Genomic DNA, 12484 nt, shown 5'->3' with positions numbered 1-12484 from the left:
TTAGAATTTTAATTGGAAAACAAATCGATGATATTTTTTATCTGTGTAGCTTATACAAATATTGCATATCGTACTAAATGAAAACAGGGGTGTAGTTATTTTCAAGTATGTACTATGTTTTTTTGATACTATTTTGATATTCACAATAAACTGCTGTGACTCGATCTAATAGGTATGCTTGATTTGATTAATTTTCCCCAAAAAGTTACAAAGCGAAGAAAATAAAATAAATAATAATTTAAATTAAGTTAAGTTAAGCATTTCATATATTTAAAAAATATATATTTTGTTTCCAGTGATTGTATTTTACACTGCTTTTTATGTTTTCTTTGAGTTCATCGCGGCTTGATTATCCAATGGAATTTTATGGGTCTTCAATGCAATAATTCGAATTTTTAACTGTCTTTTTTCCATATTGAAATGTGCTTGCCTTACATTTGTGTCTTTTTCCCTATTGTATGTACTTACTAAGTGATTGTTTCATTCCACACTGGATTTAGACATGCCTTAATGGTACGAGTTTTCTTTTTACATTTCTCATGTTCATCGGGAATTAGTTTAACTTTGACATATGGATCGCTCAGGCCATTAGGATCCATTGGAATGAGATTACGACCTTCTTTGACTGCGAAAGAAAAAAAAAACAGAAATACAAAATTTAAAATATTAAATTAACTTAATGGGTGTACTCTTAAACTACATTAACTTTATTATTCTCCATAAGGATGGACCAATTTTATATGTACAATCCACATGAGGAGATTCTTTTCAAAGAGACAAATTTAAATGTATGACAGAAATGACTAACATGCCGCCATTGTATATTTTCTCCTCCTAATAATCATGACAGGCTTCGTTAAAAAAAGGTCTTAAGAAATAAGACTCCAAAACGGATATTTTTTCATTTCAATTTTGATCTCGTTTTCCTTGGGCGCTTATTCCCCGGAGCCGTCATGACATAATAAAACATCAAACAATATCCCAGCATAAAACAATGTCATAGCCAAAAAAGCAATGAAAATATTCTGTTTGGATCCGGAAGTAGTGCAAATTTGGCTCCGGAGCAATGAATTTTACATGGGCTTGTCATCGGGTGGAAGTCATATTTGATTTCGCTTTAGTTCTTCAGAAGCGATTCTTTTTCATTATTTCGAATTTCATTTTAAAGGAAATAACAAAAAAAACTTCAAAAAAATTTTATCTTCTTGACTTTTATCTCCACATAGAGACGTTTTGAATAATACTAGCAAATATTTTGGAATAAATTCTATGACCGAGAAATGGTTCCGAACACTTTTCACAATTTATTTGGAAATTGCTATTACATTACTTATTATTGCTGTGTTTTATAGAGAGTAAAATTTAGAAAATATAAATTTATTGCAGAAACTGAGTCAAACAGCGGAGTTTTATATATCACCTCAAAACAACTTAATGTGAAGTGAAAATTATATCCATATCTAGCATTTTTGGATGTACGTTAAAAGTGATGACTTAGAAAGAACTTAAAATTCTTTTGTTGGGATGCAAATCCCCAAATGGAAACCTTTGTAAAATTTTATTTCGATAAAAAATTTTGTCCAAATTTTATTTCTATAGAAAATTTTGTCAAAATTTTATTTTTATAGAAAATTTTGTTAAAATGTTATTTCTATAGAATTTTTTTTCAAAATTTTATTTCTATAGAAAATTTTGTCAAAATTTTATTTCTATAGAAAATTTTGTCAAAATTTTATTTCTATAGAAAATTTGGCAAAATTTTGTTTCTATAGAAAATTTTGTCAAATATTTATCTCTATAGAAAATTTTGTCAAATTTTTATTCATATAGCAAATGTTGTTAAAATTTTATTCGTATAAAAAATTTTGCCAACATTGTATTTCTATAGAAAATTTTGTCAAAATGTCATTAAATTCTTTTGGTGAGATGCAAATCCCCAAATGAATACCTTTGTAAAAATTTAATTTCGATAAAAAATTTTGTCAAAATTTTATTGCTATAGAAAATTTTGCCAAAATTTTATTTCTATAGAAAATTTTTTCAAAATTTTAGTTTTATAGAAAATTTGGCTAAATTTTACTTCTATGGAAAATTTTGTCAAATTTTTATTTTTATAGAAAATTTGGCAAAATTTTATTTTTATAGAAAATTTTGTCAAATATTTATCTCTATAAAAAATTTTGTCAAATTTTTATTCCTAGAGAAAATGTTGTCAAAATTTTATCTCTATAGAAAATTTTGTCAAAATTTTATTTCTATAGAAAATTTTGTCAAAATTTTATTTCTATAGAAAATTTTGTCAAATATTTATCTCTATAAAATTTTTTTTCGATTATTTATCTCTATAGAAAATTTTGTCAAAATTTTATTTCTATAGAAAATTTTGTCAAAATTTTATTTCCAAAGAAAATTTTTTCAAAATTTATTTCTATAGAAAATTTTGTCAAAATTTTATTTCTATATAACATTTTGTCAAAATTTTATTTTATAGAAAATTTTGTCAAAATTTTATTTCTATTTTCTAGAAAATTTTACTTCTATGGAAAATTTGGCAAAATTTTATTTCTATATAAAATTTTGTCAAATATTTATCTCTATAGAAAATTTTGTAAAATTTTTATTTCTATAGAAAATTTTGTCAAAATTTTATTTCTATAGAAAATTTTGTCAAAATTTTATTTCTATAGAAAATTTTGTCAAAATTTTATTTCTATAGAAAATTTTGTCAAAATTTTATTTCTATAGAAAATTTTGTCAAAATTTTATTTCTATAGAAAATTTTGTCAACATTTTAGTTCTATAGAAAAATTTTTTCAAAATTTATTTCTATAGAAAATTTTGTCAAAATTTTATTTCTATAGAAAATTTTGTCAAAATTTTATTTTATAGAAAATTTTGTCAAAATTTTATTTCTATAGAAAATTTTGTCAAAATTTTATTTCTATAGAAAATTTTGTCAAAATTTTATTTCTATAGAAAATTTTGTCAAAATTTTATTTCTATAGAAAATTTTGTCAAAATTTTATTTCTATAGAAAATTTTGTCATAAATTTATCTCTATAGAAAATTTTAATTTTAATAATTATTTATCTCTATAAAAAATTTTGTCAAATTTGTATTCCTAGAGAAAATGTTGTCAAAATTTTATTCGTATAAAAAATTTTGCCAACATTGTATTTCTATAGGAAATTTTGTAAAAATGTCATTCCTGTAGAGAATTTTGTCAAAATTTTAATCCCAGAAAAAATGTCGTCAAATTTTTATTCCTATAGAAAATTTGCCAACATTGCATTTCTATCTATCTAAAATTTTGTCAAAATTTTATCCAATAGAAAATTTTGTCAAAATTTTATTTCGATAAAAAATTTTGTCAAAACTTTATTTCGATAGAAAATTTGGCAAAATTTTATTTCGATGGAAAATTTTGTCCTAATTTTATTTCTATAGAAAATTTGTGAAGCATATTAGGTGGAGAGGAATATTTTGCAAAATCTACTAAAACATCAAGAATTCTACGAATGTACCAAACAGTAAAAAATCTATGATTTTTGGTAGAATTCTGTGGTAACCGTGCTTCTAAATCCATTGGTGTATGTTAGATAATGTGAATAAGATAAGTACTCGTAGTCATCATTATCATCTTGATCACAACATTATGGTTCTGATCACCACTTTATGGTGACCACATAACATGACATTTGACCTGTCCGATAACTCCATTCAAATCAATTTATAAGAATCTTACAATTTCCTTGATAAAAGGTTAGTTAAGAACCACCTATCACACCTTAATCCTTTAATTTTTTTACTTTGCAACCATAATAGGGTAGCATTGTCAACCTTTATCACATTTCAACATTGACCACAATGCATGGCTACTTACTGACAACCGTTAAGGTATTATCTTTAACACCTAATTCCAGGAAAATGCGTCCACGTCGTTCAGTGTGATCACATCCACATAAGCTGGGCACGTTCTCTTTGCAACGTGCATGCACGTTCATGTCACATGCTGTAGAGGGGGAAAACATTTTGTATTACAAAAAAAAAAGTAAAAAAAAAAAAATAAAATGAAAGAAATTAATTTCACATTTTGAAGACAGACAGATAAAATTAAGGTTTAAAAATTAAGATATTTTAAATGAAAATTTGCTTTTTTCTTCTGGGTTTAAGTTTTTTCCTATTTTGGGTTATAGGTGGTAGTTGAGGTGGGAATGATTAGTAGTGGAGTGGTAGTAGTAGTAGTTATAGTGGTGGTAGTAGATAGTGATAAAGCTTTTGGTTGTTTTTCTGGCAAGGACAAATTACAATGGTTGTTTTAAGGGGGATTAAGATATAAGACAAACGCACACACACACTGATGGATAGCCATACACACTCAATGCTCCAGAATGGTTGAGTATGAGGGCTATCAACATTCACACTTTTCCAAAACCAGAGACTCACATTTAATAGAAGCATATAAACAATTAACTAAACAAATAGATTGGGCTTTCTTTAACTTACCTGAGATTATTTGGGGGTTTATCGAAGTTGACCGTTTTCTAGTATTTTTTAAGTATTTCTTATATCATATGTTAAGTGTAAAAATGATGTATGATGGCAAATAAGAAGAATGATGATATGTGTCCTTTTTCCATAGTTCCAGTTTATATGTCTGTAACCCTTCTTTTCAAGTTAATCCTTGTTCAAAGCAAACGATATCTACCATATTTTTCATGCTTGGATTGCAGAAAATCATAAAATTGGGTTTATTTTTTATTTTTCTAATTTTACTTAATACTATTTTTTTCTATTTTCGCTTATGTAAATAAAATGGGGTTTATTTTTTATTTTTCTAGTTTTACTTAATACTATTTTTTCTATTTTCGCTTATGTAAATGTTGATTTAAGTAACTGTATAAGGCCTTTGTAAGGCTTAGTTACATATGAAAATAAAATAAATTAAATTAAATTATTTACATTTTCCATTTTTTGTGATTTTTTGAAGAATTTGTAAAGTTAAAGTCTTTGCGCGCAATGGAAAAAATCCTTTCCCACCGAACGAAATTTTAATGAATATAAAGATCAAATAAATCTGACTGGCATAGTCGCAAATGCCTACCTTTAATTGGTTCTTATACAAAATTTTTAGAGCTCATTGAGGATTTCTTTCCATTAAAATTGTGTTCCCGAACAAATATGATTTGTAGTGTAAAAACTTAAAACTCAACTTGTACTCAACTCTGTACATTGAAAATGACCTAAAATTATCACGGAGGATGTCATTCGCAAAAAATAGAAGTGGCATCAATTGCTGCATAAAATCGAAAAAAATAATTGCATTCCGTTTTGGGTTAATCTAACATTATATCCTTATCACATTACGATCGACTTAAAATACTTGCATACCTTTAGGCGCCCGCATGTAGTTCCCATAGAATTAAATTTGGCAGAAAAATGTTTATAATTTTATGATCTAACACACCATTAGTTTAAATAGAAAAGAAAAATTGGAGGAAAATGTACAAAAAATATACGTCTTAAAGGGGGATATTCAGAACATAGTAGAAATTGATCACAAAGTCGTATGAAATTAAAAAAATATATGGTATTTAAGTACATTGAAAAAGTGTCATAAAAGTATTAACGTGTTCCTCTTCTTGGAGAACCGTGGTCTATATAGTGATGTCATGTCGTTAACTTATCAGGACTGGTGGAATTACTAGCATTTCAATGCTAACAATTACAAAAAGTTATTCTTCTGGCAGTCGATTTAAAGTACTTGCATACTTACAGGCGGTCTCTGGTAATTCCAAAAGAATTAAATTTGATAGTTTTTATAATTTTATGATCCAAAATACCACTAAATTTAATTGAAGTTGGGGGAAAATTTAAAAAGAATTTTAGCATCAAACGATTGTAGGGTATTTACGTCCATTCAAAATGTGGTATAAAAGTACCAACGAGCTCCACAGAAAACCATCTTCTTTCTCAGAGAACTTTTGTCTATGTAGTGATGTCATGTCATGCTAGACCAATAGGGACTAAAGTAAAAGTGTTTCGAGGCAACTGGACTTATATCACTTGGCGTTTTACGTTTACCTCAAACTGTATATTGCATATATAAATTGTCCAGAGATTGATTTTCTATTCACCATCATATGGGTACCATATGGGTACCTATCCAAAAAATTTATTAGGGGTCATAAAGTTCTACAACATAAAGCGATGACAACAATAATGACAACAACAACAACAAAAAATTCAATGTGGCAAAATCAATTTTCCACACGACTAAACCTTTAAAAATGTGTTGGCTATAAAAAAAAAGTGGCAACATGTTCTAGATCTGGACTAAAGAAATCTGTAATTGTGTGTGTGTGGCGCTCATATAGATATACGAATAGTATGTAGTCATTTGTAGTTATTTTCATAACATCCTAGCTCATACTTATGTGGTTATATTTTGTAAAGGCGTGCCTATATATGTGTGTGTGTGGGCGAGTGTATGTTGCTTTTATGAGTCCTGTGTGATCATCTAAGTGCTTAAAGACACATATTGTCATACGCTTCTATTTTTTATGTTTTCACACTTGGTCAAGATAAAAATATATTTAGTCAGTTTGTCAAGGGTATAGCCTATGCCCATATGTTTGTATATTTAAAAAGTCACATACAACCACACAATGTAAAATGGAAAAAGTTTATTTTAGACTGGTCTCAAATGGTTTAATAGATTTTTATACACACAAATAAGAACAATTTAGTTTGATATTAGAAAATCTGTTGTTGGCCTATAAATAAGAACCGAGGGAAGAAACATTTTCAACAAAGGACACTTTTTTTTAAAGTTTGCTTTTGTTAATGGAATTTTTCTTTTGAGTATAGAAAGAAAGCAAAATGAAGTAAATATTGATAGAACATTTTATGAACCTTATGGAATTTGTCGTTATTATGTTTATAAAAACAAAATATAATATGTTGCTGAAAATTGGAAAATAATTTTAGTGTGAATATAAGTAAGTCTACCAGAAAATTTAATGTTATTACTTAAAAAACACAAAATTATTATTTTGTAGAAAATAAGGATTCCACATGTTTTTTTATTAAAAATTCGAAATGAGTTTAAAAATTCAAACAATTGATAAGTAAATATGTGAAACGATGAGTTTGTGTTTTGAGGCAATTTTCACGACAATCTAAAATTGAATGAATTTTTAGTCCCACAATAGTGGGGTTTGGTATTTTTAGAATTATATCGAAAGAAGTGGTAGAATTTTGTGGGTTACTTGTGAATGAATTTTTCCAAAACGATCTTTACATATCAGTAAAAAAATCGTCAATATTTAAAGAGAATTTTTTTGTTACTTTGCAGGATAAGAAAAAAGACCTAAAATCGTAAAATGTCTAATATTACAAAAATGTTTCTACAAATTTTTTAACAAAAAAGTTTTTTATTTATGTTAGAGAAGAACATAACAAAAACTCCTGGAAGACCTTTTTATATTAACACCGTCAGTGTGTAGTGTTGGCCAGAACACCTTTTAAGTGTGACACAACACGAAAATTGTACATGTGTGTACCAGAACAGACACGTATAACTTTTACAAAATCAATGGGCTAAGAAAAGTGAATTTTACCAAATTTATTGCATGAAAAAGATGACATCTTCAATTCTGCAAAGTGTTCTTGGTGCACAAATCACTGAGCAAATTAAAAAAACTAACGCCGCCAATATCTTTCTGCACATGGAGGCCGCCACGATAGAAAATTTGTTTGCAATATTATTGTAAATATTTAAGCAATACAAAGAGAAAAACCTTAACAGAATAGTTAATTATGCCCACTATAATTAAATTTCCTTTAATGTATGGATGTTAAAAACTGTTTGACCAAAACCAATATAAAAACTTCTCCTCCGACAAAAACAAAAACGAGAACGACACGGCGATCGTTTGTTCATGAGTAACATTGAGGAGGGATAGAAAAAAGCAAATCAAAACAAAGGTAGAAATCAAAATGTAATGTAATTGTCGCCTTCTTATTTGTTCTTGATAAATTGCTCTTGTCCTTACATTATTCACTTGCTAACAAAAATCCGGCAGGCATTTTATGGCTTTGAATTACGCACTTACTTTTAATTTTTTACGTTTATACCGGCAAAATATGTTTTGTTTATAATTTCTGTCTGCAAATAATATGACTTGCAGAAAAAATCAGCTGTCACATTTTTCGATTAAAAGTCCGAAAAAAGTGTTCACACGTGTGACTCAGAACAACTAACTTTGTGTGTGGTGTGTAGAAAGTGTATAGTGTGGTGCACAATGCGGTGTGACCCAGAACAGGCATGATAATTTAATTACCTTATATTTTCAAAAAGACCTTTGTTTAGGAAAGCGGATATTATTCACAAAAATCAAAAATAATTTTGCTTAAAACTTTTTTGTGTTAACTTTTAAAAATTGTGGCAACATTATACTTTCGAACACACTGAAAATCAGCTGATTAAAACAACCCCAAAATTTATACACCAATCAGAGGAAATTTCGGTTCAAATTTTAGATGGATTTTTAAAATCGTGGTTTCTGCCATATATAAGTGACTTTCCCAATAAAATTTGCAAATATTTATAAAATAAACATATTAAAGTTTCAGATTCTGTTATTTATTTGTTATAAAAACTTCTAACTTTGCATACGATGGCTGTACACTAAGCCTACACAAAAGAAATGTTCGTGTACATTTTTCAGGTCTATGACGGTGTATAGTGTTGGCCAGAACACCTTTTAAGTGTGACACCACACGAAAATTGTACATGTGTGTACCAGAACAGACACGAATGTTGATAAAAAATCTGTGTAGTATAAAAATATCTCCATTCACTACTAAAATCAAATTGTTTATTTGTGTAAAAAACCTTAGTTTAATGCGCAATGTATCTTTTAAGACACAAACAGTATTTTTGCAAAACAACACAAAACAAAAAAAAAAAAATAGAAAAAATGTGCTATGCAGATGTTCCTTTTTACCATTTCGCATATTATATATTTTTTTCGGAAGAATGAGTGTTTTTTGGTATTTAAGGGATAAGCAATCCATATATAGACATAGGTATGCCAGGGCCGTAGCCTTTAGTTTTTTCTGGGAAAATTGATATTGCATATTTTTACAACTATTTATAAGGCCTAGCTTGAATTTTTGTTACTTTACATGATAAGAAAAAAAAATAAATAAAAATATTCTTAAAATGTTTAATATTGCAAAAATTTTTCTACAACTTTTTAACAATTTTGTTATTTCGTTTTTATTCTTTTCTAACATAATAAAAACTGATGTTAGGGCCTTTTTATCGTGTATTAAGCCATCCATATTCATACTCATTCAGGCTCGTAGTTTTTTCCTATAAAACATTATGTTGTAGTTCATATTATATCACGGTTTCCATTTTCCTCCAAGTCATTGGTTACAGACAATAATTGCAAATTATTTTTGTTGTTTTTCAAAATACATCAACATATTTGTTTTTAATTATATGAAATTCCAATTATGGTTGACCATACATACTCATTTGACTTTTAACCACACAGAAAATTAAATAACATCGTTTAGTTTGTTTGTCATTGATTTTTGTTCCTTCACATTTTTCATAATGACCAACGTGTAATTGCATATGTTTATCGCATTTATTATACTAATTTTCATACTTGTACTAGTGTTTTTGTGTGTGTGTGTGTTAAATATTAATTAAGTCGTATTGGTTTTTGTTCCACTATAGGCTTGCGTTCATTAGTATGCGTACTCACGAGTATCCACCCATATGTAAGGATATATGTAAAACCAATTTTTAAATACAAATGAACATTTAATCCATAAAATTGGAATTCCATTTGTAAAACAAACAATCTCCCATATGCCATACAGACACACACACACAGTACTTGTATGTGTGCTATGATAATTTTTCAAATGAGAAATTCTTTCCCAGAGGTGAGACATGCATTATGCATGAGAGCCATAACGGCATGTGTCAAATTGAGATTTGTTTGTAAGTTTACATGACATTTAATAGTAATCGTTACTAGACTACATGAGCAAATTACCCTTGAACTCATTTCCCAGCATTAAAGTGTGGGTTCTTTTTGCAATGAATCTCTATGATATACATCTTCTCGCTAGGGATCCAACATTCAAATGAATGTTTCCTGCTTCTCTATAATTAAAATTGATTAAAATTCAATTTCAATAAATATTCCATTAACTTGGGTGAAATTATAAATTGATACCATAAATATAACGAAGGTTATGTATTTGTTTGATATAGCAAACATTTAGGGTATTGGTGAATATCAGTGAATTTCATACAGGTGAAAAATGAACTACCTCGTGCGTAAATTGTAATGAAATGAAATTGAACTAAATTGTATTCCACTCTTTTAAATTTCCACAATACGTTGTTAAAGCCAGGAAAATGTAATAACCTGGTATTCTTTTTAACTAAGTGGGAAATTACTAACTACCATGAAAGATAAAATGAATGAAATATAAAGAAAACAATCATTGGCGTCAAATCATGGTCATTTTTACCATGCAATAGTTCATTCATACTTTTTTTGGAATCGTACGGAAATTTTCTTCTGCTTATTTGTACGCTCATGGAATTTTATAACCATATTTAGTTCATAAAATTTGTGAGATATACTAAGGGCTAAGGAAAATTGTATTGTTTTTTTTTGGAAAATAATAAAATAAAATTAAACCCAAATAATTTTTCCAATAAAAAAATTAAAATTTATTAATAGTTTAATTACGGTCTTCCTTTCTGTGAATAGAACATATTGATTAATTAGATTTGTATCAACACCTTCCTATGCTTATGGTATTAGAAAATATTATTTGCTTTTTCATGGTTTGTATACTGTTATGCTTGGATCAGAGAGAATAAAAACAAAAAAAAAAAAAAACAACAAATGTCAACCGTATAGGTGTCGCACATTACCTGCAGCTTTGGTATTACCGACGTTGCGGTCGAAGCGTTGTTTTGATAAATTGTTTATAAAGGCATCGGCAGTTATAATTTCAAATTGTCTGCCAAAAAATTTAATGGAATGAAAAGATTTATATAAAAGAACATTTGTTATTACAAAGTGGGTTCTAAATCATATTTTTCTTACGTTTCGTAAAGCCGGCAGAGAACTGAACTGGGCGACGCCGATGCAAACTGTATGATATTTGAAAGAAGCGCCGACAAAAACTGCATGCTATAAGAGAAATTCTCCCCATGACTGCCACCTACTGACGCAGTTTCGCTTCACAGTTTCGTTCTCTTGTGTTTTTATTCTGTTGGATTACCAACACTGTTGCCACCCGTGCAAAAAATAATCTACCAAAATGTGAAGAACATTTTACCACAAATCTACCCAACTTAAAAAAATCTTTCTTTTAAGTTTTCTATTATTTTAAATAGTTTTGGTCAAAATTATTATTTCTATAAGAAATTTTTTCAAAATTGTATTTCTATAGAAAATTTTGTCAAATTTTTATTTGTATAGAAAATGTTCTCAAAATTTTATTTCTATAGAAAATGTTTTCAAAATTTTATTTTTGGTCAAAATTTCTATAGAAAATTCTGTAAACATTTTATTTCCATAGAAAATTTTGTCAAAATTTTATTTCTATAGAAAATTTTGTCCAAATTTCTAGTTCTATAGAAAATTTTGTCCAAATTTCTAGTTCTATAGAAAATTTTGTCAAAATTTTATTTCTATAGAAAAATTTCTCAAAATTTTATTTCTATAGAAAATGTTCTCAAAATTTTATTTTTGGTCAAAATTTCTATAGAAAATTCTGTAAACATTTTATTTCCATGGAAAATTTTGTCCAAATTTTATTTCTATAGAAAAATTTGTCAAAATTTTATTTCTATAGAAAATTTTGTCAAAATTTTATTTCTATAGAAAATTTTGTCAAAATTTTATTTCTATAGAAAATTTTGTCAAAATTTTATTTCTATAGAAAATTTTGTCAAAATTTTATTTCTAAGACAATGTTGTCCAAATCTTTATTATAGAAAATTTTGTCCAAATTTCTAGTTCTATAGAAAATTTTGTCAAAATTTTATTTCTATAGAAAATTTTGTCAAATTTTTATTTCTGAAGAAAATTTTGTCCAAATTTTATTTCTATGGAAAATTTTGTCAACATTTTTTCAAAATTTTAATTTTATAGAAAAATTTACCAAACCTTGAAAAATCCTACCAATCTATCAAACAGTAAAAAAATAAGATTTTGCTAGAATTCTACCTACTGTGGCAACCGTGATTACAAACGATTTTGATAAGCCTTTAAACTCGAAAGATTACTCTATAATTGCTGGAATTTTTTGTATTGTATACTTTGATGCATATTCAGCATAAAGCAAATTCAACAGTTACAGCCCCTATTCAACTTTGTCACAAACAGTCAGCATTTTTGTCCATGGTTAGACATTAGGATGGGTTGATTTA

At 27.4% G+C, this 12484-nt stretch overlaps 1 protein-coding gene across 8 annotated transcripts in view; it reads right to left on the bottom strand.

Annotated features, from left to right (window-relative positions):
- Pkc53E (Protein C kinase 53E) overlaps window positions 1-12484 on the bottom strand; it is a 129008-nt gene that overhangs the window by 5468 nt on the left and 111056 nt on the right. For all 8 annotated transcript variants that reach the window (XM_075311183.1, XM_075311181.1, XM_075311184.1 and 5 more), the window contains 2 exons: window positions 3884-4012; window positions 469-625 (listed from right to left, as the gene is read on the bottom strand). In XM_075311183.1, the coding sequence (XP_075167298.1) occupies window positions 469-625; window positions 3884-4012 (286 nt within the window). The remainder of the gene's footprint in view (window positions 1-468; window positions 626-3883; window positions 4013-12484) is intronic.

This window comes from Haematobia irritans, chromosome 5, assembly GCF_050003625.1.
Source record: "Haematobia irritans isolate KBUSLIRL chromosome 5, ASM5000362v1, whole genome shotgun sequence".
NCBI classification, from domain to species: Eukaryota; Metazoa; Arthropoda; class Insecta; order Diptera; family Muscidae; genus Haematobia; species Haematobia irritans.
The sequence above is the reverse complement of the archived record's forward strand: the minus strand, read 5'-3'. Positions and strand labels throughout refer to the sequence as shown.